The sequence below is a fragment of the Leopardus geoffroyi genome, chromosome C1 (assembly GCF_018350155.1).
Source record: "Leopardus geoffroyi isolate Oge1 chromosome C1, O.geoffroyi_Oge1_pat1.0, whole genome shotgun sequence".
Lineage (NCBI taxonomy): Eukaryota > Metazoa > Chordata > Mammalia > Carnivora > Felidae > Leopardus > Leopardus geoffroyi.
In genome coordinates this window covers 20,496,309-20,521,680 of record NC_059328.1, presented here as the reverse complement: position 1 = coordinate 20,521,680, position 25,372 = coordinate 20,496,309, and the positions used below count along the sequence as shown (strand labels likewise).

General features: G+C 59.3%; 2 protein-coding genes across 4 annotated transcripts; one reads left to right on the top strand and one right to left on the bottom strand.

Annotated features, from left to right (window-relative positions):
* Positions 1 to 864: 864 nt before the first annotated feature.
* Positions 865 to 15,696, top strand: MAP3K6 (mitogen-activated protein kinase kinase kinase 6). 3 transcript variants are annotated; one of them, XM_045476236.1, is made up of 29 exons: positions 865 to 2,387; positions 3,655 to 3,794; positions 3,881 to 3,904; positions 4,146 to 4,336; positions 4,452 to 4,620; positions 5,001 to 5,107; positions 5,537 to 5,707; positions 5,793 to 5,905; positions 6,554 to 6,713; positions 6,938 to 7,100; positions 7,180 to 7,287; positions 7,414 to 7,463; positions 7,554 to 7,649; positions 7,803 to 7,890; positions 7,983 to 8,116; positions 8,470 to 8,597; positions 8,852 to 8,988; positions 10,454 to 10,559; positions 11,063 to 11,220; positions 11,323 to 11,515; positions 11,623 to 11,761; positions 12,059 to 12,218; positions 12,359 to 12,535; positions 12,815 to 12,956; positions 13,201 to 13,372; positions 13,467 to 13,579; positions 13,666 to 13,739; positions 14,041 to 14,117; positions 14,330 to 15,696. In XM_045476236.1, exons 1-29 carry the CDS (start codon positions 2,045 to 2,047, stop codon positions 14,418 to 14,420), a joined length of 3,924 nt encoding a protein of 1,307 aa, XP_045332192.1. In that variant the 5' UTR covers positions 865 to 2,044; the 3' UTR covers positions 14,421 to 15,696. The 3 variants fall into 3 exon arrangements, with proteins under 3 accessions (XP_045332192.1, XP_045332191.1, XP_045332193.1); XM_045476235.1 differs by having other exon boundaries at positions 8,470 to 8,618; XM_045476237.1 differs by lacking the exons at positions 865 to 2,387; positions 4,146 to 4,336 and having other exon boundaries at positions 3,680 to 3,794; positions 8,470 to 8,618.
* Positions 14,813 to 23,437, bottom strand: SYTL1 (synaptotagmin like 1). Its single transcript, XM_045476238.1, has 15 exons — positions 23,310 to 23,437; positions 20,668 to 20,896; positions 19,542 to 19,690; positions 19,265 to 19,349; positions 19,139 to 19,184; positions 18,650 to 18,722; positions 18,229 to 18,326; positions 17,978 to 18,091; positions 17,622 to 17,788; positions 17,283 to 17,379; positions 16,787 to 16,945; positions 16,444 to 16,522; positions 16,237 to 16,336; positions 15,247 to 15,452; positions 14,813 to 15,039 (listed from the first exon to the last, which is right to left on the bottom strand). Exons 2-15 carry the CDS (start codon positions 20,856 to 20,858, stop codon positions 14,900 to 14,902), a joined length of 1,704 nt encoding a protein of 567 aa, XP_045332194.1. The 5' UTR covers positions 20,859 to 20,896; positions 23,310 to 23,437; the 3' UTR covers positions 14,813 to 14,899.
* Positions 23,438 to 25,372: the final 1,935 nt, after the last annotated feature.

Sequence of the window (25,372 nt, the reverse complement as noted above, 5' to 3'; positions counted from 1 at the left end):
AGAGGGCGGAGCAGACAGTTGGCTAAGTGTCCGACTTCAGCTCACATCATGATCTCAGTTCGTGAGTTCGAGCTCCGCATCGGGCTCTGTGCTGCCAGCTCAGAGCCTGGAGCCTGCTTCAGATTCTCTGTCTCCCTCTCTCTCTCTGCCTCCTCTGCTCGTGCTCTTTCTCTCTTTTAAAAATAAATAAACATTTTTTTTTTCAACATTTATTTATTTTTGGGACAGAGAGAGACAGAGCATGAATGGGGGAGGGGCAGAGAGAGAGGGAGACACAGAATCGGAAACAGGCTCCAGGCTCTGAGCCATCAGCCCAGAGCCCGACGCGGGGCTCGAACTCCCGGACCGCGAGATCGTGACCTGGCTGAAGTCGGACGCTTAACCGACTGCGCCACCCAGGCGCCCCATCATTTTTTAAAAATTAGATAAAAAAAAAGAGGGCAGAGCAGAGACACGGGGTGCAGCTCTATTCAAAGAAGATCTTCCAGTCAGGAAGATGGAAGGGTTGGTCTCATAAGGTAGTGAGGCTTCTATCTCTGGAGGTGTGCAAGACGAAGCCAGAGGAGCATTTAAGGGAGGACTCAGAAGGATTCAAACATCCACTGACAGCACCTTGCGTCCTCCGGGTCCTACGAGTGTACAGTTTTGTGGGGGGATTTGTGCAAGTTTTCTCCCCCTGTTGACCCATGCCTGTCCCTTCTAAGTCATCTGTTTTCCACCCCCTCCTCTCTCGGCAGCCAAGTTCTCATTCTCTACTGCTTCTTGCCTGTCCCATTCGGGGCTCGTTTGAACTCTGAGTCAAACGAGGGAAGGTCCGTTTTTCTTCCACAGGGTAACAAGGCAGCGAAACAGCAGTTACTGAGTTAGCATTTATTAAGCCCTTAATTAGCTAGAGTCACATTCTAGAAAGTGGCAGAGCAACACACAGAGCACAATAACTGTAGTCTGACAGGCAGTCGTGGGCTTGCATTCTGCTCCGTCATGGAACTGAGTGATCTTGGAGACGAAGTCCCCAGTTCCTGATTTCAGAGCCCACTGAGGTTTGCTGCCTCGCCAACACCAGGAGGTTAGGGATTTGGGGAGCTGCGCGGGTGTGGCAGGCCAAGGGCTGAGGTTTCGGGTTCTTCTTCGGGTAGGAAGAGAAGTGTGGGTGTGGGGACTCAGGTCCCATGGTCATATTCCGGGTGGAGGTCAAAGGTCAGCAAGGCTCCACAGCAGATTGGATGCTGGGGAAAGCAGCCTCCTGGCAAAAGGCAAAAAAAGCCTGGGCTCAGATGCCAAGTACCATGTTCCTGGCAGGCAAAGGAGCAGGTTTCTCCCATTCTAGTCCCTCTCTGCCTGCACAGTGGAGCCCTGGAAAATATATGTCCTTCGCTGTGTTCTGCACACCCTGGTCTTCTCTGGAGATCCCTTCATTCCACAGACACCTGCACGGCGCGGGGGAGGGGGGGGGCGGGGGGGGCGGGTTCTGAAGTTCACAAGTCCCTCCTAGCCCTTGCCTGGGCACACATCTTAAAAGCTCCTGCCGTGTAGTAGACCACAGTGGTTGGCTGCACAGGGGCACAGGCTGTTCCGGAAGCGGCCAGTCTCAGAGGTTCTGGCGGGAGAGGAGGGAGGGGAGAGGCCAAGTCCCGGGCCGCTAGGGAGCGGCGCTGCCCCAGGGCCGAGGGTGGAGCTTTCCCAGTCGGCCGGGAAAGGGCTGGGCCCGGCCTACATGTGAGGGCAGGAGAGAGCGACGGCGGACTCTTTCCTGCGGAGTCCGGGTGGTGGACACGGCCAGACCGATTCCCGGGACTCCGAGCGGCGGATCACTGGATGCTCCAGATTCTCGGGACCCAATCCCCACTTCAGATCTTCAGGACCTTTGGTCGGAGCCTGGCTTTGGCCCTGGGCTCCAGATTCCCGGAACAGGGCCTCTGACCGACTCTGGGTTTCCAGATTTCGTAGGAGATTCCCAATCCTGAGATCCCTGGATCCGTAGCCACTGGCTCTTGCCCCGCCCCGGGTGCCCAGAGCCGGGCGCCTGACACCGGAGCGCCCCCGCATGGCAGGGCCGTGCCAGCGGTCTGGAGCCCTGGAGCGCGCCGGCAGCTGCTGGCAGGACCCGCTCGCCGAGGCGCTGAGCCGGGGCCGGCCCCCCACCGCGCCCGCCGGCCGGGGCTGCGCGCGAAGCCGGCCGCTCAGCGTGGTTTATGTGCTGACCCGGGAGCCGCAGCCCCGGGTGGAGCCCGAGGCTGGAGCCGAGGCGGAGCCGCTGCCCCTGCGCTGCCTGCGCGAGGCCTGCGCGCAGCTCCCCGGGCCGCGACCGCGACCTCAGCTGCGCAGCCTACCCTTCGGGACGCTGGCGTTGGGAGACACCGCGGCGCTGGATTCCTTCTACAACGCGGGTGAGGGCGCGCTGGGGGCGGGGTCAGGAGCCGGGGCGGGGCTTGGGGGGGTCCCGGGGAGGGCCGAAGGGGGCGTGGTTCGGCGATTCCGGGGAGACCCCGAGATGGGCATGGGGTCTGGGGGGCACAAGGTGAGCTAGGCTGAGGGGTCGAGGTAGGGCCATGATAAAAGTGGAATTTAGGGGATCTGGAGCGCGGCCGGCCTTGGATCGGGGCTTAAAGCACTCTGGAGTCGGCACCATGCCTGGGGTTAGGATTGGGGCGAGGCTGGGAGCGGGACAGAGTGTGGTATCTCAGGAGTGAGGTTGGAGGGCTCAGCCTCAAGACGATCTCACGCGGAGCTCGTGAGGGAGGATCCTGGGAGGTGGAGCTTGGAGTAGGGAAAGGGGCCGTACTTGGGGGGCTAGAGTTCAGGGGAGGTAGCATACTACTTGGGAAGATCGGGCTAGAGAGGCCGAAAGAAAAGCCAAGGGATCCATCGGCGCGGGATTCTGGGCGAGGGGGTTTAGGTTGTGAGGCCCCAGTGGTTGCGAGGTAGTGGGCGGAACTGGAGGCAGGGCTGGGTCGCTCGGGGGCGGGGCCAGACAGGCGGCTATTCCCGCTCTGGTCACCCCTCCCTTCCGCCAACCCAGGCGCCCCGCCCCTGACACTTATTTGTTCATCCAAGAGTCTGGGAACCGAGCTTGCCTGATGGCCCTAAAATCGCAGCCTAAAAATGAAGGCTGACGCGACCTCGAGGATACAAAGACACACATACTCTTAGACTCACAAATCGCACATATGTTGATTCACGCAGGCCCTCGCAGCCACTGTCACTCACAGAGGTAGAAACATTAAGCGATACGCACACAGGCACAGCATTGTCTAAACACACTGCTGGTGCCCGCCCCTCTCAAGAGACTGCGTTGAGGACTCAGGGTAGGGGACTTCTGTGTTTGCGCCACACCTTTCGAATGCCTTTCAAATGGCGCGGAACAGGCTGTTGGCTGGTGCACAGCTCCTCTCCTCCATGCTCAGTGCTCACTGGTTCTGAACAGTGGGATGAGGGTCCCAGCCTGTTGAGCCCAATCCTCTCCTGCAACACCACAGATATCATCAGTCCTGTAGAAGAGCTAGAGGGGCCTAGAAGGGGAAAACTGAGACCCAGAGCAAAACGGGACCCTGCGGGAGTCACATGGGAACACCGACCGAGCCAGGGTGGATCCCCAGGCTCCTTCCCCACCCAGCCAGGCTTCAAGGTTCAGAGCCTCCACCTCTGTGCCCACAGATGTGGTGGTGCTGGAGGTGAGCAGCTCCCTGGCACAGCCCTCCCTGTTCTACCACCTCGGCGTGCGTGAGAGCTTCAGCATGACCAACAACGTGCTCCTCTGCTCCCAGGCTGACCTCCCTGACCTGCAGGCCCTTCGGGTAGGTGGCCAGGTGGCTGGTGGGGGTAGGCACAGGGCCTGGGGTGGTGCCTACCTAGAATACCAGTATCTGACTGTCCCCTGCAGGAGGATGTTTTCCAGAAGAACTCGGTGAGCAGAATCCACCCTTCCCTCCGATGTGCCCTTTGACCTCCACTACCTTTTCTGGCCTCCTCAGTCACCTCTGACCTCACTAGTTCCCCATGTGGGTCTCTGTTCCCTACGGCCAGCCTTCATGAAGTGTGCCCCTTCTCTTTTGTCCCCATCCCCACTGGTGCTGACCACTTCAGTGCCCCTCTCTGACCTGGTGCTGACCCCTGACCTGCACTGATTCCTGCCTCCCTCCCACCAGGATTGTGTTGGCAGCTACACACTGATCCCCTATGTGGTGACAGCCACGGGTCGGGTGCTGTGCGGTGATGCAGGCCTCCTGAGGGGCCTGGCTGATGGGCTGGTACAGGCCGGGGTGGGCACGGAGGCCCTGCTAACACCCCTGGTGGGCCGGCTCGCCCGCCTGCTGGAGGCCACGCCCACGGACTCTTGGTAATGGGGCGCAGAGAGGGCGCAGGAGGAGGAGGCCGGTGAGGGCCCGGTGGGCTGGGGCTGAGGGACAGGCCCCATCATTCTCTCCCCCTCCCTCCTCTGCTGGGGGCGATAGTGGCTACTTCCGGGAGACCATTCGGCAGGACATCCGGCAGGCCCGGGAGCGGTTCTGCGGGCAGCAGCTGCGGCAGGAGCTGGCTCGCCTGCAGCGGAGACTGGACAGCGTGGAGCTGCTGAGCCCCGACATCATCATGAACCTGCTGCTCTCCTACCGCGATGTGCAGGTGTGTGGTGCTCAGAGAGGCAGGCAGGGCAGCGGTATTCCGTGTCAGAGGAGCCCGAGTCCATCCCCGGGCTGTGCCCCTCAGTCACCGGTGGCTTTGAGCAAATTACCTGATGTCTCTGAGCCTCAGTTTCCTTACTTGTGGCCAGGGACGATCATGTCGCTGTCTCCCAGAGCAGCAGGGAAGTTGGGGCACACGGTCGGTTCTCTGTGAAAGGTGTGGTGTCTACACTGCCTCCTGGGCCTTAGGTGTGGTGGGTGGGAAGATGGGGTGTCAGGGATGGGAGGGGACCCCAACTCAAGGTTTTCCTCAGGGTCTGGGGGCCGATGGGACCCCCCCCCAGAGGCCATCGTGCCAGTGTGTGCCGTGCCCTCCCGCAGGACTACTCAGCCATCATCGAGTTGGTGGAGACGCTGCAGGCCTTGCCCACCTGTGACGTGGCCCAGCAGCACAACGTCTGCTTCCACTACACGTTCGCCCTCAACCGGTGAGTGGCAGAGCCACGTTCAGGTCCTAGCCACTTGAGGACATGGGTCTCTGCCGTGTGACATCACCGCCGTCTGGGATCAGTGCCATTCAGGGAATTTGCTGACCAGGGTCACACCGAGGTCAAATGGTCCCTGTTGTCCTGTCACTGCTGCCTCTGGGGTGGAGTGGGGTGGGGGTGGCGCTGCTGCCCTTGGAGCGGTCGCAGTTCCCGCCGTCACGCTTCCTCCGAGTCACAGCTGCTAGGAATCACTTCTCTCTGGGATCGTTACTTCTAGAGACATCAGTGCTGACCAGAGTCACAGCTATTCTGGGTTCATTACCGTCAGGCCTTTGGAAGGGGCCCTGCCGTTCAGGGTCTAGGGGTTCCTGGGTAGAGAGGGGGTGGGGCCATCGGGTAAGTCCCCAGCCTATCTTCCCCTTTCCCTAGGAGGAACAGGCCTGGGGACCGGGAGAAGGCCCTGGCTGTGCTTCTGCCGCTGGTACAGTGTGAGGGCTCCGTGGCACCTGACCTGTACTGCATGTGCGGCCGTGTCTACAAGGACATGTTCTTCAGCTCTGGCTTCCAGGACGCTGGGCACCGGGAGCAAGCCTATCACTGGTAAGGGGCGCCAGTGGGTAGGCAGTGGGCTGAAGGACGGGCCTGTGGGCATCAGCCCAGCCCTGAGTCCCCACCCCCACCCCAGGTATCGCAAGGCCTTTGATGTGGAGCCCAGCCTCCACTCGGGCATCAACGCAGCTGTGCTGCTCATCGCTGCTGGGCAGCGCTTTGAGGACTCTGAGGAGCTCCAGCTCATAGGTGAGTCCGTCCTGCACCCCTCCTCCCAGTGGCAGGGCCTCTGAGGGGCCAGGGGAGAGCATGGGGAGAAAGGACACTGGGCCGGAGCTGGGCCGGAGCTGGGAGTGGCCTTGTCCCCTTTTGGACTTATTCTTCCCGAACCCACATCTGGACCCTCATACCTGTCCTGGGCCCTCATGAGCCCTGAACCCACAGGTGTGCCTAAGGCCACACCTGTGTTCCTTATACACTGAATTCTGCACACACTTGTTCCCCAAACCTTCCTTGTGCCGAAGCTCCTACTCCCATCTGAGAGTCCCACTAAAGTTTTCAGCTATTTCTTTTTTTTTTTTTTTTAATAATTTTTAATGTTTATTTATTCTGAGAGAGAGAGAGAGAGAAAATGCACCAGTGGGGAGGGGCAAAGCATCAGAGGGAGAGGGAGTGAGAGATTCCCAAGCAGGTTCCGTGCTATCAGCGCAGAGCCCGACGCAGGGCTCGAGCCCGCAAACCGTGAGATCGTGACCCGAGCTGAAATCAAGAGTCGAGCGCTTCACCGCGCCCCTCACCTAGTTCCACCTTCCCGCCCACACGGATGCTGTGGCCCACACCTGGGCTTTGCCCACACCTGCCGCCACACTCCCTAGGACCCGTACCGCTCTCTCCCAGGCATGAAGCTGGGCTGCCTGCTGGCCCGAAAAGGCTGTGTGGAAAAGATGCAGTATTACTGGGATGTAGGCTTCTACCTGGGAGCTCAGATCCTCGCCAATGACCTCGCCCAGGTGGCGCTGGCTGCAGAGCAGCTGTACAAGCTCAATGCTCCCATATGGTAGGTGGTCCCCTCCACAGTCTTGGCCCGGCCTGGGCTGCCAGCCCCCGCGCTTATGTCCGCTGGCATTCCAGCCTGAGCCCTGGAGCCAACGACATGGCCTATTCCAGACCGGTGCCCGCCGCACCCAGTGCCCATGTTCTGGCCTCGTCCAAGCCAGTCTGCTCTCCCTGGCAGTGCCAGGCGGGGCTTGGGCTGAGCTGAGGATGAGGCCGTGCCTGCAGGTACCTGGTGTCCATGATGGAAACCTTCCTGCTGTACCAACACTTCAGACCCACGCTAGAGCTTCTTGAAGGACCCCCGCACCGTGCCCACTTTTGGCTCCGCTTTTTGCTACAGTCCTGTCAGCCACTCAAGACGGCTTGTCCCCAAGGGGACCAGTGCTTGGTGAGGCCGCCCAGTGGGAGTGTGGGACTGGGAGAGGGGCAGGCCCCTTCTAACCCAGCCCCTTCCTCATCACCTGCAGGTGCTGGTCCTGGAGATGAACAAGGTGCTGCTGCCTGCGAGGCTCGAGATTCAGGGTGCTGACCCGGTGAGCGCAGTGACCCTGAGCCTGCTGGAGCCCGAAACCGAGGTGAGGTCACCGCTGAGGTCCCCCCACCCCTCACTGCTGTGCACCCCTTCTCTAGAACCTTTGTCCCATCCCCAAGCCACTCTCCCAGTCCCCAGCAGCCCCCTCAGACCCACCTTCTTCTCCCAGGACATTCCATCCAGCTGGACCTTCCCAGTGGCCTCCATCTGCGGGGTCAGGTGAGGGGCGAGACCAGGGGCGTCCAGGTCCCCGGAGGGGCGGCACTGCCAGCCACCGGGCGCTCACTGGGGATCTTCTTCCCTTCTCAGCACCTCGAAGAGGGACGAGCGCTGCTGCTTCCTCTACGCGCTCCCACCGGCTCAGGACGTGCAGCTGTGCTTCCCCAGCGTAGGGCACTGCCAGTGGTGCGCGAAGCTTCTCCGAGGGCGGCGGGGGTGGGGCGTGCCAGGGGAGTGAGGGAAAGGAAGGGACATGTCCCCTGGGTGCTCCCCGGGCATCGGAGGGGACGGTTCCGCCCAAGCTACCCCTCCCGTGGGCCTGACCTCCCTCACCCTCAGGTTCTGCAGCCTGATCCAAGCCGTGGTGACGAATCCGGATTCCACGGTGCCCACAGAGGAGGCGGAGGGCGTGGGGGAGGTGCTGGAGGTGAGGAAGGGGGCTGGGAGGGCGGGGAGGAGGAAGGGCCCGGGCCCCTGCTGAGCTCCCATCTCACCAATCCCCCCCCCCCCGCCCCCCAGTTCGATTACGAGTACACGGAGACCGGCGAGCGGCTGGTGCTGGGCAAGGGCACCTACGGGGCGGTGTACGCGGGCCGCGAGCGGCACACACGGGTGCGCATAGCCATTAAGGAGATCCCGGAGCGGGACAGCAGGTGCGGCGTGCGGGGCCGCGCGGGAGGGGCTCGGCGCTCGCTGGGGCCCAGGTGGCCGGGACCACGAGTTGAGGGGGGTCCTGGGGGCGCGACTGTAGGCGCGGGAACCGCGATGCCCTCCTGGTCGGGCTTACAGATGCCCGGTGGGCCCGGGCCTGTGGGCAGAACGGCAGGGACCAGGAGGGCGGAAGGGTCCGGAGGGGCCTGTGGGCTGGGTGACAGATAGGGTGGGGAAGGTCAGAGAGGGGCTTGTGGTTGGGGCAGGTCCTGGGGGCGTGGCCTGGCTGCTGCTGGAGTTGGGGGAGCGTCTCTGCCCCAAGCTCGCCTGTTGGTCTCTCCCTACCTGCCCCCAGGTTCTCTCAACCCCTGCATGAAGAGATCGCGCTGCACAAACGCCTTCGCCACAAGAACATTGTGCGCTATCTGGGCTCCGCCAGCCAGGGCGGCTACCTCAAGATCTTCATGGAAGAAGTGCCCGGAGGTACCTGCCCTGCGTGGGATGGCAAGTGGAACTGGAAGCGCGAGGCATGGGGATGGAGCCAGGGAGGGGTGGGAAACCCTTGGGGAAGATGAATCCTAGCGTGTGTGGGTGGCGTAGCCTGGCATTAGCTGACACAGTGCGGCTGGGTGGTGATGGAGTCTGGGTCATGGCATGGGTGTGCCCGGGCCTTGAGCAGAGAGCTGAGGGCGGGAGTAAGTGGGCGCCAGTGATGACCTCGGATTGCTTCTGCCCAGGCAGCCTGTCCTCCTTGCTGCGGTCAGTGTGGGGACCCCTGCAGGACAATGAGAGCACCATCAGTTTCTACACCCGCCAGATCCTGCAGGGACTCAGCTACCTGCATGACAACCGCATTGTGCATCGAGACATCAAGGTAAGCAGGGCGCCTAGGTGGCTCAGTAGGTTAAAGCATCCGACTCGTGGTTTCAGCTCAGGTCGTGATCTCACGGGTTCGCTGTCAGCGAAGAGCCTGTTTGGAATTCTCTCTCTCTCTCTCTCTCTCTCTCTCTCTGCCCTTCCCCCTGCTCATGCGCACGTGCTCTCTCTCAAAATAAATAAATAACCATTAAAAAAGAGAGAGCGCGCCTGAGTGGACAGTCAAGCGTCCAAATCTTGATTTTGACTCAAGTCGTGATCTCATGGTTTGTGAGTTTGAGCCCCGCATTGGGCTCAGCGCCGATGCACAGAGCCTGCTTGGGATTCTCTCTCTCTCTCTCTCTCTCTCTCTCTCTCTGCCCTTCCCCTGCTCTCATTCTCTCTCAAAATAAATTAAAAAATAATTTTTAAATAAAAAAAATTAAATTAGGGGCACCTGGGTGGCTCAGCCGGTTGAGCGTCTGACTTCAGCTCAGGTGATGATCTCATGGTTCGTGGGTTCGAGCCCCACGTTGGGCTCTGTGCTGACAGCTCAGAACCTAGAGCCTGCTTCGGATTGTGTCTTCCTCTCTCTCTCTGCCCCTCCCCCACTTGCACTCTGTCTCTCTCTCTTAAAAAAATAAATATAAAAAATTTTTAATAAGAAATTAAATTAAAAAGAGAGAGAGCGACATCAGAGTAAGCCCTGTAGAAGCAAAAATAAGATAAAAACAGAGAGGGAAGCAAACCATCAGAGACTCTTAAATACAGAGAACAAACTGAGGGTTGCTGGAGGGGTGTTGGGTGGGGGGATGGGCTAAATGGGCGATGGGCATTAAGGAGGGCACTTGTTGGGATGAGCACTGGGGGTTATATGTAAGTGATGAATCACTAAGTTCTATTCCTGAGATCATTTTAAAAAAAGAGTATGAGGGAATCCTTTGGGGGTAATGGAAATGTTCAATATTATTATTTTGGTTGTGGTTATACAATTGTATAGATTTGTCAAAGCCATTTGACTTATGCTCTGAAAATGGTAAAAATTGCTGTATGTAAATTATATCCTTGGCTTTTATTATAAAGTAATTATAAAGATGACTTTTTAAAAAGCATAATCATCATAATAATTTTTAAAAATGAAAAAAGGTAGGCCCTGTAGCTGGCCCACCTGGCTCACTGGTGAAGGGGGACAGGAGGAGATATGGCTCCAGACAGAGACTGACAGTTTAAATTAAGAGTGCAGACCCCTTTGCAAAGGGTGGGGAATTTAATCAAGGAGGCTCCCTAGGGAAGGAAAGAACTTCAGACCTGAAGGCAAACCAGGTGCCAGGTCCCAGGAGTCATAAGTGGGATCGCAGAGGGAGGAGGCCGATAGAGGTGGGGTCAGGCTGGGATTCTAGGAGATGGGATCCCAGGATAGGGTCCGGTTTTGCCATCAGAAGCCCAGCCTGATGTGCACTGAGCACAATGTCCACTCTACTTAGGGGGACAATGTACTGATCAACACCTTCAGTGGGCTGCTCAAGATTTCTGATTTCGGCACGTCCAAGAGGCTGGCAGGCATCACACCCTGCACTGAGACCTTCACAGGTAGTGGGGTGTGGGGTGGTGGGGTCAGTGGGGTGCTGACCTAGGACAGAAGAACTCTTAAGACCTTTCAGGGAATGGTGTTTCTCCTGGCCACGGAGTTAGAGCCCTAATGGGGGATGTAACCTAGGGCTGGTGACTAAGCCAGAGGTGAGGTGATAGAATCTAGAACTGGAGCTCGGATAGCTGATGATGGTGAATTTAAGTGCCTGAAATGGAGCTCAGAAATGTCGATGCGGGCTAAAGTGTGTGACAGAGTTCAGAGTGGATGATGCTGTCCAGGATATATGATGGAACCTCCAGGGGGTGAAGGAGTCAGAATGTGATAGAGCCCAGGATGAGTGAGGAAACTCAGGACAGGTGTTTGACCACCAGGGTAGGTGATGGGAACTGTTTGGATGACAGAATTCACTGTGGGCGCAGGTGGCCAGAGGATGATAGAGCCCCCTGCCATCCCCGCAGTGATCAAGCCTAGGTGAGCCCTATTGCTACTGCTCCTGCCCTAGGGACCCTACAGTATATGGCCCCAGAAATCATTGACCAGGGCCCACGAGGGTATGGGAAGGCAGCTGACATCTGGTCACTGGGCTGCACTGTTATCGAGATGGCCACAGGTCGCCCACCCTTCCATGAGCTAGGGAGCCCGCAAGCTGCCATGTTTCAGGTGAGACCCCCCATGGCCTGGCTCATGAGGTCGGGTGGGGACAGACTGGGCCTTGAACACCTCTAAACTTGACCTCTGTCTACCCTCCCCGACCCTTCCCAGGTGGGCATGTACAAGGTGCATCCGCCAATGCCCACTTCTCTGTCAGCGGAGGCCCAAACCTTCCTTCTCCGAACTTTTGAGCCAGACCCCCGTCTCCGAGCCAGTGCTCAGGCACTGCTGGGGGACCCCTTCCTGCAGCCTGGGAAGAGGAGCCGCAGCCCTGGCTCCCCCAGACCCGCACCGCGACCCTCAGGTACTACACAAGTGGAGGGAGGGGGCACGCTGGGGTGAGGGCAGAAGAGTTGTGGAGGTGACAAGACTGAACGGGGGCCCATGCTGACAGCCATGTCCCTCCCTCAGATGCCCCTTCAGCCAGCCCCACTCCTTCGGCCGACTCGACCACCCAGTCCCAGACATTCCCGTGCCCGCAGGCTCCCTTTCAGCATCCACCCAGTCCGCCCAAGCGCTGCCTCAGTTATGGAGACACCAGCCAGCTCCGGTGAGAGCCCAGGGTCTTGAGAGTGACTTTGCCTCATCTGGGTTTGCCCTTGTACTCCCTCCAGAAGAAGCCCCCCACCCCGCCCGGCCTGGGCACCTCCAGCCACCTGCAAGGATGGCATTTGGTGCCTCTTCCCAGATGCTCTTCTATTTATTGTGCCACCTCAGTGCCAGGCTTATCTCTTGTATCCCTGTGAGGTAGGCATAAAAATACAAGAGCCAGGATTCAAACCCTGGGGTGGAGGTGGCTGGCCGGTGTTGCTACCCGCCCTCCACCGGCAGCTCCCCATTACACTAGGGTGCCTGAGGAGCCCGGGGCGGAGGAGCCCACGTCCCCCGAGGAGAGTTCTGGGCTGAGCCTGCTGCACCAGGAGAGCAAGCGCAGGGCCATGCTGGCCTCGGTGCTGGAGCAGGAGCTGCCCACGCTGGCGGAGAATCTGCGTCTGAAGCAGGAACAGGTGGGTGCGGCCGCCCCAGCGCTCCCTGGCGGTCGAGCGCGGACGGGAAGCCTGCGGACCGCCTCCCTCACTCCTCCACCCACCGGCAACTCTCTTGACTCAGGCGGCAACACCCACTGACAACCCCTCTTCCTTCTCAGGGTCCCCGTCTGGGCAGGAATCATGTGGAACAGCTGCTGCGCTGCCTCGCCGCGCACATCCACACGCCCAACCGTCGGCAGCTGGCCCAGGAGCTGCGGGCGCTGCAAGGGCAGCTGCGGGCCCAAGGCCTCGGGCCGGCGCTTCTGCATGGACCGCTCTTCGCCTTCCCGGATGCGGTGAGGGAGCTTTCTTGAAGTTAGGGCTGCCTAATAAGAGGTAGTGAACTCCCTGTGCCTGGGAATGTGCAAGGACTTGGTGTTGCAAGGTTGCATGTCCTCCCTGTGAAGATAGAGCCCGCAGGAAAGGGACATCTACCCAGTTCTAACTTCCCAGCCCCTCCCTCGGCCCCAAGTCCGCCTACCCGACTAGCCTTTGGCAGAAGGCTTTCTAGGGCTTTCCAACTCGAGCCCCACCTCTATCTGAGACTCAGCCAAGCGCCCTTTCTCCCTCTCCAGGTGAAGCAGATCCTCCGCAGGCGCCATATCCGCCCACACTGGATGTTCGTACTGGACTCGCTGCTCAGCCGAGCTGTACGGGTAGCCCTGGCTGTCTTGGGCCCAGGCGGGCCGAATGGAGCTGGCCGGCGGGCCAGCGAGGGTAAAACCCCTTCGGGGGCGTGACGAGCACAAATGGGGCCGGGAGGGGGCGTGGCCCGTAGGGGTTAGGCTCTGCAGGGGCGGAAAGGAACGGGTGGGGCGTGGCCAAACGGGCCTATCCCAGACTGGCACTGCCTGGCGGGTACCCAGCGCCTTGGCGCCTTGCGCCTTACCCCCAGTGTTTGGGGATCCCAGATGGGCGTTCCCTCCCTGCCTGACCTCACCCCAGTCACTTGGCTTGGCAGAGGTGGAGACGGAGGCGGTCCCACCGAGGTCAGAGGAGTCAAGTAAAGAAGAGGAACCCCAGTCCAAGCAGCAGGAAACCTTGGTCAAGTTGAGCCGGCTCCCTGGGGAACCAGAGCAGGGATCCCCGCCCCTGATGGTGCAGCTGAGCCTCTTGCGAGCAGAAACTGACAGGTAAAGCCCCTGGGCCTTGTCCATACCCTCTGAGCCAGCTTCACCCTCATTCCTCCGGCTATTCTACTCTCCCAGCCTCTGCATTCTCCAACAGGCTTCGAGATGTCCTGGCTGAGAAGGAGCGGGAGTGCCAGGCCCTGGTGCAACAAGCTCTACAGCAGGTCAGCGGGAAGGCAGGGATCTTTGCCCTGGCCTCCGAGGCCCCAGGTGAGCTGGTGAACACTAGCTGTGAGTGTGAGGCAGCTTCTGGCAGGAAGTACCCCTGGATTCACCACCTGACTCCTCCTTGACAGCTGCTCTCACAGTGGATCAGGGCCTGGTGCAGTGGCTACAGGAACTGAATGTGGATTCAGGCACCATCCAGATGGTGAGGGGGAGAGTGCTGGCTATCCTTGACCCCCACCGACCAAAGACTCCACCTCTGCCCATCTTTCAGCTCTTCTCACTTCCCCTCTCTCTTCCCCTCACACAGAGAATTCACTGTGGGAAGAGCACTTAGTATACCCACCCCCCCCACCATGGTACAGATGAGAAAACTGCGGCCCCGAAAGGGGTATTTGCCCTAGCATATTGGTGGTACTACACAGCTAGTACCTGAGTCTCTGAACACACCTTTCTCTGATTTTTTCTTCCACTGTTTTTGCATCCGGGTCTCTGTCCACAATCAGCTGCTGAACCATAGTTTCACCCTCCATACCCTATTGACCTGTGCCACTCGAGATGACCTCATCTACACCCGCATCAGGTATGTCCTGGGCCCTCCAAGGATGACCCATGCATATGGCTTCGTGTTGGTCAGATCCTGACCCCCAGCTACATGCCTGCCTGGATTCCTCCCTGGAAATTACAGGGAAACCAGTGTCCTCTGGGGACAGAGAGGGCATCAGGCAGACAGTGGGTATTAGAGAGGGCCCAGGACCTTATTCTGGCAAGCCACATTGAGCCTGCTATCCCCAGGGGAGGGATGGTATGCCGCATCTGGAGAGCCATCTTGGCACAGCGAGCAGGATCCACGCCGGCTACCCCTGGCCCCCAAGAGGCTGAATGAGAGCTCAGAGACAAGAGGCTAGACCCAAGGATGGATGAATGGAGAAGACACGAGAAGCTTCTGATATACCTGCCCCAGGACTCAGGGTCAACTGGAGGAGGCCAGCTGGATGGGGGGCAGGGTAGGGCCCAGGTCTAGCCCCAGGGGGCAGAATCAACCATAGAGATGCCCCAAGCATATCAAGTACCGCCAGGCAAAGACTATTAAACAGAACACCTTTGTACACTTGGGCCTTGGCAACTTCCGAAGTAAGGGGTGGGGGCAGGGGCTCCTGGGAGCAGCTCCCTAAGGTCTTTCCATCTGAGTCTAAAGTTCCTTCACCTGTTCTCCTTCACTTACCATCACCCTTTCCCGACATCACCCTCACCCCCAAACAGACACCAGCCCCTTGCTGCCCTTAGAATAAACTTTATTGGTTTTAGCCAAGGGCAGGCCCTGAGATGGGGGTCCCGAGAGGAGTTGGGTGGCTTATAGGAGAACTATGTCCTGGGGACCAGGTTGGTTCTGAGTGGCAGAAGGCCATCCACCCACTCGCATGGTCGCTCCAGGAGTGTCTGCCACAGCTGCTTCTCCTCTGGTGTGGAATCCATCCAGGGCACCTGCAGCCCATAGCTGCTGCCTAGATATGTGCAGACAGGGGTGGAGGCCGTGGTCACACCGGACACCCCAGGTCTCAAGGAACACCTGCCTGGTCCCAGATTATGCACTTCCACTCCCAGTTCTCAGTGGACACCAAAGCCCAGGAGAGGGCAGAGAAGTGCCCGAGGCCACACACGGAGCCCCTGCTTCTCAGCATCAGATCTCCCCAGGGCCCTGCCCCACTCACCTGTGCCCAAGCTGAGGCGTGTACCCCCCAGCTGGCGGCTGGCCAGGGCCCCATGGTCCCAGAGGGAGAGCTCAGCACAGGCCTGGCGCAGGTCAGCAGGTCCGAAGCCATCATAAACCATGGTATGGTTGAACACAGGGCTGAGGCTGCGTCGCACCACCCTTGTCCTTTGGCGGCTGGCCCGGCTGTCATCAGGCAGCACTGAACTGTGGGGGGAGGTGGGCTGGCAATCACATGACCCAGAACCAACCATTCACTGAATCCTACCCGTTTTCCCTCACAATGTCCATGTCCCCTGGCTGCTGCCTGAGACCTCGGCCTCAAACCTTCCCAACTCGGGGATCTTTGCGCCAGCCACCTCTCAGGCCTCCTGCCTTTAAAAGTTACAACTCCCCCCCCCAAAAAAAATAAATAAATAAAAAAGAAAAGTTACAACTCTTATTCATAAGACCCTGGAGTAATGTCTCTGCTACTTCCCCACACAATGACCTTCATTGGCTCCCTGCTGCCCCCAAAAGTTGTTTCCAAACTTTTTAAAGCCTCAGAACCCTTTCTGCAAGATAAAATATCACTGAAAAAGTCAAAGCACAACACTGTCCGTGATGGAATCTGGGTCTGCAGCTCAGAACCTGATCCGCTGAACTCCATTTCACTCTCTGAGTGTGGGGTACCACCTGGAGGCACCCCTAGAAGACCCCTAGAGGGTACTTTGAAAACCACTGAACTGCAAGTTCAGGGCCAAGCCCCACAGCCTGGCCTTCCAGGTCTTTTCAGGGAAGAGCCAGTCACTCTGAAATGCAGCTCCTCAAGGGTGTCCTTAACTTCCCTGACAGGCCTTTGCTCCAGTCGTCCCTTTCACCCCCGCTCAGTCGTCAAAGATCAGACTGGGGGGATCAAGGGTGGTTGATTAGGAGGGGTTTGTTGGAGGTGGGGCGCTCCCGAGGAGGGGGCGCGGAGGAAGGGAAGCGCGAAGGTCCCGATGCCCCTCACCATTGTACGTAGGAATCCAGGGTTCCTGAGCGCTGCGGCAGGAGGCCCTGAGCTTCCTTCACCCAGAAGTGCAGCTCCCCGCTGGGGGGCAGTCCCGCGCCTGCGGAGAGACACGGCTCAGGCCCGAGGCTCCACGCCCTTGCGCGACTGGAGGTCCCCTCCTCCCAGGGCCGGTCCAGCACGGCCTCTCGCCGGGCGGTCACTCACCCTCGGAGCCGGCGGGGACGTACTTGACCGACAGAGAGAGCAGCCCGCGGCTGGGAAGGTCGTCGGGAGAGGGCGGGACCTGCGAGAGGCGGTCTCGTCAGGGGCGGGAGCAGGCCCAAGCCGAAGGGGCCGCAAAGGGGTGGGGTCTCCATACATCGACCGGGCGCGGCCATCCGGGGGCACCCAACCGGCCGTCGGGGGCCAGGCCCTCTAAGGGAGCAGTAAGGTGGGAGTAAGGTAGCCCCGAGGGGAGGGGAGGCCTAAGGCGGAGTCTGAGTGGGGCTGGAGGAAAGCTCGGTAGGGTGCAGGTGGGAGATCTCCCCATGCGGGCCAGCTGCCTCACCCGGGGCTGCAGGGGAAGCCAGGTGGATGCAGAGCCCCAGTCCCACGTGTCCAGAGGCACTTCAACTTCGCCCAGAAAGATGTTGCGACCAAGGCTTTCGCGGTGCCACACGGATAGGCTCAGCACGCGGCCCCGGAGCTCGGCCTGCGGGACGGAGTACTGGGGACAGGAAGGGCGCTTTAATGGACCACCGCGGCTGGCCCCCGCTGCAGCGCTGCGGGAGTGTACGCTCCTGTCCTACCGCTCTCCTTGCACGAGGGAATCCGGGGGAGCCCCGAAGGCCATTAAATGGGGGTCTGGACTAGCGCCATGCCCACCACTAGACTGACCCACTGGAGAACGCATGGACGGAGGGCCTCCCTGCCGTTCCTCCCGCAGAACGGAGGATCGGAGCGACCTGCAATGACCATACTATGGCGGTCCCTGCCACCCGGCCCCCGCAGGAAGGGCCGTCGGGTTCATTAATGGGGGAGTCTTTTGGTCGTCGCAGCCTCACCCGCAGAGTCTCATTGAAGACCGGGTTCAGATTTCTTTTCTTCACCGCCGTCTTGCGTTTGCTCTGCTTATCCGGGAGGAGGTAGCTTTTGACGTAGCTGAGGCAGGGGGAGGGGAGGACTGGAGCTGAGTGGGGGGACCCTTCCAGCGCCTACCCCCCCCCCCCCACCAGTGGGCCTCCCCAGCTCCAGCCGGGGAGCACGGCTTCCCGTGCAGCGCTTCCCAGGAGTTATCTCACCCACGCCTCCCATGGACATTGATACTCCCCATTTTGAAGACGAGGAAACTGAGGTCACGAAGAACGGTGGGGTGGGGCGGCGAGAGCGGGTCGGGCACTCACGGGTCCGAGCGGCGGCGTCGCGCGGCCGCCAGGCCCTGGCACTGGATCACGTGCACGCGCAGCTCCGCGGTGCCCGGCTCGTAGCGCAGCGCGAAGTGCACAGAGCCGCACACCTGCACGGCGCCCGCCTCCGCCTCCCCGGACAGGCTCAACTGGCTGCCGCTCAGCTGCGGGCGAGGGTGCAGGTCAGGGAGAGCGTGCAGGCAGGCAGGGCTCAGGTCGCCGCAGGGGAGGAGCGGGGGGCGGGGGGGGGCGAGGGAGGGGTCAGGCCCGGGCCACGCGCGGAGTTACGGAAGGAAGGCGCCCCCCTCCCCACCGGTCTCCCGCGTCCCCAGGTCCTCGCCCTCACCCCTCACCGTGGAGGAGTTGAGGCTGGACACGGAGGAGCTGCTGCTGAGCATGCGGTCGAGTGAGGGGCCGGGCCCCGGGGCCTCCTCTCCGTTCTCCAGGATCTCTGGCGCCGCCTGGGTCTGGGGAGGGGGGAAGTGACCGGGCGCCCCCTCTTTCCCAGCCCCTTCCCAGGCGGCTTAAAGTCTGGGGCAAAGGGCACTGCCCGCCCAGAATCCGCTCCGGGTCTTGGGAGCAGCCGCGGGCCGTTCCCGCCTACCTGGGCTGTAGTAGGCGGTGGCTCCTCTCCCCGCGACCGCGGCTTGGGCTCCGGGTCCGCCTCCACCGCGTAGACCTGTGGGGCCCCTGGGCCCGGGGCTGGGATGGGGCACAAGCTGCTGAGCGTGGCCCTCTCCTGCCCGCCCCTGAGCCAATTTGTAGGGACTGGTTTGCGACCCTGGTGACCTGCAGATTCAGGCCCCAGTGCTGCGGGACGCCCAAGGAGACCACACACACACACACACACACACACACACACACGAGAGAGAGAGAGAGAGAGAGAGAGAGAGAGAGAGAGAGAGAGAGAAGAAAGAGAGAGAGAGAGAAGGTGAGAGAGAAGGTGACCCCCACAGGCGGTTGGGGTCACTTAGACTCTGATCCCCGAAACCTCTTTACTCCCCAATGCACACCCTCCCACTCACCTTCCTGGGCCTGGGGCTCTTCCTCATGCTCTGAAGTTTTTAGGGGGACATATGGTGAGGGAGAATCAGGTTCCTGAAAGAAGCAAGTAGAGGTCGCAGTGGGGTCTAGTGACAAAGGGGTCAAAGGTCACAGTGGGGTCAGAGGTCAGAGGCTTCAGCTGGCTACTCCAGACAGATTCAGCACAGCCCTCAAGGCAGGGCTGGCAAGCAGCTGCAGGACCAGTTGGGCCTGTACTTCACACCCCCTCACATGTCAGGGCCTGCCCTGCCTGACTCCCAGGGTCCCACTGGTGGCAGACAGTAGTGTCTGAGTCCTGGACCTCGCCCAGCTCCGTCCCACACCACCTCTAATAGCCGGCTTCTGAGATTCCCTTAGAGGCCAGGTCCATATCTCCACTGGACAGAGGAGGATGACAGCGGCCCAGACCAGGATCTCCTGATTCTCACATCCCATTCATTCATCAGCTCATTCAGTGACTCATTACTCACCTCAGCCTGGCTGAGCATCTCTTGGGGGGCCTCATCCGTGGGGAGCCTACAAGGGAGAGGTGGCTGTCAGGGGATAGGCCCCAGGGGACTGGTAGGCACCCTCCCCTCCCTGTCACCCCTCCTCACCTGGGCTCCAGCTCCTCTTCAGTTTCTTCTTCAGCAGCCGCAGCCTCAGCCTCCCTATCGCTGCCTGGAGCCTGGTCTCCCGTGCCTGGGTGAGAAGTTCTGTGAACCCTCAGTCTCAGGAAGTCTGGCCTTCGAAGATGCTCACTTACCTCCTGCTCCTGGGAGGGGTGGTGCCCACCCAAAGACACACAGTACCAGGGGCCCTATCTTCCTGTCCATGTATACCCAGTGCCCTGGGCTGTGTGCAGCCAGCCCGACCCTAGGGATCTCCTCTCACCCCTGGAGCTCTTCTTTCTGCGGATAGAGGCTCGGACAAGGTCAGAGCCAAGGTGGGCATGGTGGTGCCGTTGTGAGCGTGCTTCCTGGAACCAGTCTCCCGTCAGGATCTTCAGCTGCCCGGGGTCTGCCAGCGAGGCCCGGAGCTTGCTGGAGGATGAGGGAGGGGATGGCTGTCACCCAACCAACATTCCTGCCACCCACTCTGTGCCGGGCCCTGGACCCGGATGCAAGGACACAACAAATCAGACTCGATCCCTACTCTGGGTCAAGGAGCTCGGGTTGGTGGGAAGACTGCATCCAGAGTAGATAAGTACACTATAATGAGGTAGGTGCCATGATGGATATGAGAAGGTCCAGCTTTGCCTGTGGGAATCTAGGAGGCCTTCCCACTGGAGGTGACATTTGAATTGCTTCTTAAAGGACAAATTGGAGTTCTCCTGGCAGAGAAGGAGAATCATTATCATTCATTAAATGACTACTGTGCATAATCCCTCCTCCTAATTCTATGAGGTAGTGCTCCTTAGGCCCCTTTTACAGATGAGGAGAGTGTTGCTAGGGAGGTCGGGTAAGCTGCCCAAGGTTACATGGCTGAGAGGTGTCTGTCTGTCCCCAAACGCTGCTTGTAAGTCCCATGCTCTTCTGCCACTGTGCTCTTTCTTCCAGGAAGAAGGGACAGCATAGGAGTGAAGGGTGTGTTCGGGGACTGTTAAGCACTTGGGTGGCTGTAGTGGACACTTTATGTGTGTCAGGTGTGGGGCTTGCTGGTGGAGGATGAGATCGGGGAGGCTGGCAGGGACTAATCAGGGAGGCTTTGCGGACCACACTTAGGAGCTTGGCCCTGACATGAGATGCTGAGGAAACAGAGGAGGTTTTGCTAGGGGATATTAAGAACAGATCTGGGGAGCTCCGGGCACGGCATGACCAGGGGCTCAGAGAGGGCAAGCTGGGAGGCAGGAAGACTGGTAAGGGAGCTGGTGCAGCCACCTTGGGAGGGGTAAGGAGCTGAGCTGGCTAAGGGCGGAGGCAACCAATGGGCAAAAACAAGAACTACCCAGATATTTGGCGCACCTGAGCCTCCCAGAGCCTGGGGCCCCTTCCTCCTGGGCTCCCCTGCCCTGCCTCACCTGACCCGGCCCTCCTCCAACTGGCGAAGGCGGGCATCTCGCTTCAGGACGTCGGCAATGGCCTCCTGCTCCTCTTCTGTCAGGAAGCTGAGGTCTAACAGTCCATCAGTCTCAGGCTCTGGCTCATGCGCCATGAGGAGGCAGGGCAGGGTCCAGAGTCCCTCTTGAGACGGGGGACCCCTGTGGGGCATCAACTGGGGCAGTGCCCCAGCTGGGCACACGTGGCTCCCTGGGGGCAGACCAGAGGTCAGGTCAGGCCCTGCCCGAATACGGGGCACATCCTGGAGTTGACTGCCTTTCCTTTTTCTTTGTTAAAGTAGGCTTCACGCCCAGAGCGGAGCCCAGCGCAGGGCTTGAACTCATGACCCTGAGATCAAGACCTGAGCCGAGATCAAGAGTCAGACGCTTAACCGAGTGAGCCACCCAGGCGCCCCGACTGCCCTTTTCTGCCCAAATATACACCCAAATGTTGGTTAGATCAAGGTGGCATGATGCACCCCCAGGGACACGTGCATACACCGGCTCATGAATACACGCATAGACACACTTGAAGACGTGTACAGAGTCACACATGCACACACATTGACACTGAAGACACAACTACCCACAGGGAGGTGTACACATGGGCACACTGATACCTGCATAGACAGGCACATGGACACATGTTCCTCCACAAAGGACCCTATGCAGTTATAGTCCCATATAGACCCATGCCCAGACCAGGACATGTACCTAACATATTCTTAAATTTAAAAAAATATATATGTTTATTTACTTTTGAGAGAGAGACAGAGTGGGAGTGGGGGAGGGGCAAAGAGAGAGGGAGACACAGAATCTGAAGCAGGCTCTAGGCTCCCAGTTGTCAGCACAGAGCCTGACACAGGGCTTGAACTCATGGACCACCAGATCATGACCTGAGCCGAAGACAGAGGCTTAACCGACTGAGCCACCCAGGTGCCCCTGTACCTAACATTTTCTTAAACCTGCACACGAGGACCCACAGAATGTATAATCACCCTGGGGACAAAAACATGACCTGAGATTCATACAAATCACACTGACTTTTGCACAGAAATTGCCCCTCCACCAACTGGATTGTGAGCTCCTTGAAGATAGGGACAGGGCCTCACCCCAAAACCCCGTATGTTATACACAACAGATAGTTGGTAAAAGTTTGATTAATTGAATGCAGAAATATACCTGCACACACATGGGGAAGGCACACACACCCACACACACACACACACACACACACACACACACACACATCTGCTCACCCTCCTGCCCCGGGGAACCTCCCAATATGGGTTCCTTCCCTCCACCCTTCACCTCCACTCTGCCCTGGCCCATTTGGCCTTCCTGTTGAAGCAATCTCCTCCCCAGCCACACCCCCACTTCCTCCCCTCTGAGGTAACCACTGCACCCACTCCCACTGAGGTCTCCAGCCAGGGATGCCCCTACTGCCACCCCTGCCCTCTTCCCCGAGCCCCTGAGCCCCTCTCCTCTGGGCCACATGGGTTCTCCCCCTTGCCCTGACCCAGGACCTGGCTGGGGTCCCAGAGGTGGAGGCCAAGTTTGGCAAAGCCGCCCAGGCTGCTCAGGTACCACGGTGACTCCGGAAGGAAAACATTTGCCAAGCTCAGAGGGGCATGTGAACGCGGCAAGAGACCCATGACTGGGCCATGGGCAGAGCAGAGGCATGGCGTGAGCCCGCTGGGCAGCCTCTCCTCCCCTGCTGCCCCTCCCGGCCTCTCCCACACCAGGGCACCGGGCAAGGCTGAGATGAGAAGAGGGTGCTCTGCAGGCAGGTCCTGGCTTGTGCCCGCCCAGCTGAGTCAAGCCCGAGAGAGCCCTCTCCCTGTGCTGCCCCACCCTCACCCCAGGGCTTGGGGTTCCCGAATGTCTATATCGAGTACCATGTATAACACTGTGAATGCCCATGTGCCCAATGTTAACAATACTTCCTGCACATCTGCTGTGTTCAAAGTGCTGGGTGTTGCAAATGCACGGTCGGGGGCTCTTCTGTGGCATGGTGTGCAAGGCTGTGTTGAGGTCTCTGTGTTACGTTGTGCCCTTTTGAGACCTGCATACTGTGGGATCTAGGAGGCTGTTTATTGTGTGGGTGTGAATATTGTATCAATGCGTGTGTGTCTGTGCATCATGTCACAATATGATGCCGCGTGGGTGACTGTTGTCTGTGTTGGTACGTTCAGTAACTTTCCGGTGACAGCGTTGTGTGGCGCGTGCACTGTGTATTTCCTCCTGTGCTGTATATGTGACTGGGCTGTGTTGTGGGGTGTGCTCTGGTGCCCTGGGGACCACCGGGTGTGTGTGATTGAGTAGGGAGGTGGGGGATGTTCTGCAGAACCGACCCTGCCCTTGTCCTGCAGGTATAAGCCTGGGGTCCCCAGCAGCGCCTCCCTCCCTGCCAGCCCCTTCTCCTTCTAGAGGCAGAACCAAGTGTCCCGTCCTCCCCACTCTGTTTCGACCCTATGGGACAGACCCATTGGTCAATATGTTCCAGTCCCAGACCCTCTCCTACCTCCTCCCACACCCAAGGCCCCAGAGGGTACCCAGGATACCAGGTGGAAGTGCCTACCCATTTGACACTGGCAGGGAACCCTGGCCCTGAGGTATGTTACCTGGAGGGGTCCAGTATGGCTCAGACACCTTCGTAGGGTGACTTCGGCTCCCCTGGCAGCCGAGTTTCAGGGCTGAACTTCAGGAGACGTGCAGTGAGGGACTAAGGCTGACTCAATCAGCAGCCCAGAGCAGCGGCCCAGGGAGGAGGAGGAGGAAACACCTTCTCACCTTCTCAGCAGGGCCCGATGCAAAACCAGGCCTGGACTCGCGGCACCCGGGGCGGGGGGTGGGGTGGGGTGCTGTGAAGCCTTGCCTTGCAGAGGACCCAGAGCCAATTTGGTGGGCGGGAGGCACCCTGGGCTTGGCCCCAGCTCCACTGCGGACTTACTCTGTAATTCCTGTACCGCAGGGCAGAGCGGCACCAACCTCTCAGAGCCTTGGTTGTCTCAGCTGTGGAATGGGTGGTGCCCCCACCCTGCCTGCTGAATTGCTGATAGGAACTTGCTTTGAAAGCAAGGTTAGAGACCTTTCTAAGAAGCAGGGTTGGAAGGGTTGCAGACTGCAGAGGACCCTTAGTAGAGAGAGTTCTCGCTCTGCCACTTTGTGACCTTAGGCAGGTGTCTCAAACACGCCGAGTTGCAATTTCCTCTCCTGCACACTGTGGATAGAAGTGGGAAGAGCCTTATTCTAAGAGACAGGAGAGCGCCCGGCACAAGCGCACATGTGGTAGGTAGCAGGTGTCCCCTCTCCAACACAGTCCATTTTCACAAGTGTCCCCTCTCCAACACAGTCCACAATCACTGCTCCTCCCTGTCCACATGTGCCTCCTGGGAAGCGCTGGCCACAGCCAAGCTGCTTGGTCCCCTGACTCTGTCTCCACACCCCTCCCTCTCACCTACCAAATCTTAACTTCCAAGTTTCCACTGCTGTGAACAGCCCCGGCCTCCTGCTTACTTGCTGCCAGTTCCCAGACTGCCCCACCCCATCCCCATCCGTCCCGTCCCCCATCGCTGTTGCCCTCCCAGGGGTCAGTACCGGCCCAGCCTCTTCTGGAACCCTCCTCCTCCCTGCCTCCTGGCCTCCATTCAGCTTCTCCAGCTCTGCCTGTGCACACGGCTGTCAGAGGACCCTTTTAGCACCCCACTTTTATCTGTCATTCCTCAGCTTTGGAAGGTGCTGGCAGACAACCAGGGTGACCGTGTGGCCGGTTCACAAATGTGCTCCCAACCGGCCCAGCCTCCCTTAGACACTTTAACTCTTGGGCTGTCCTACTCCTCAGCCTCACCCCCAGACACCCCAATCTGATGTCCTGGTCTCCCACATCCTTAGGGCCCTCCCCAAAGACTCTGCTTCCTGTCCCTTCAACACCCCGGTCTGCTGGCACGCCCTGGTCCCCAGCTGCAGGAGTGGTCTCCCCACTTGCCGCCGCTGTCCCTCCAGGGCTCCTTGCCTCCATGCTGCGCTCTGCACTTAGACTGGGCAACTCTCACGGTGAAGAGGCAGGGGCCTGGAGGCCGGTGGGTCTGGCTTAAACTTCTGGCTCTGCCACATGGTCCCCAGTGGACTTGAATCAACGACAGTCTCTTTAAGCCTCACTCTCTGCCTTTATAAAACAAGGGCAATGACAGCAGCCATCTCAGGGGACCGCTGAAAGGAGTGTCCCTTTACTCCATTCTCCTTTTTGATCATAGTACCCAGCCCTTTGGAGAACAGCCCCTCCCCACTTTACCCCTTGTGCTCCAGCCAGGACATCTTGTGGGGTGGCTCTGGAACCAGGCTACTGAGCTTGAACACGGTTCCACTCTTCCTGCCTCTGTGCCCTTGAGCAAATCACTTTACCTCTCTGTGCTTATTTCTTCATCTGTAAAATGGGGACCATAGCACTGACCTCATTGGGCTGTGGTGAGGATAAATGATACTTTATTCCAAGGCCTAGAGCACAGTAAGCACTCAATAACTATTGGTGATTTTTATGGCCCCTTTATATCCTGTTTTCCCAAGGCTAATTTAAAGTTCTGCTGGGCTGGAGCAGGCCTTACAACTTTTTTCTGTTTTGCTGTGGTTGTCCCCTGTACAGGAACCCCCCCCCCCCCCGCCCCAACTCTCAGATGGATCCCAACAT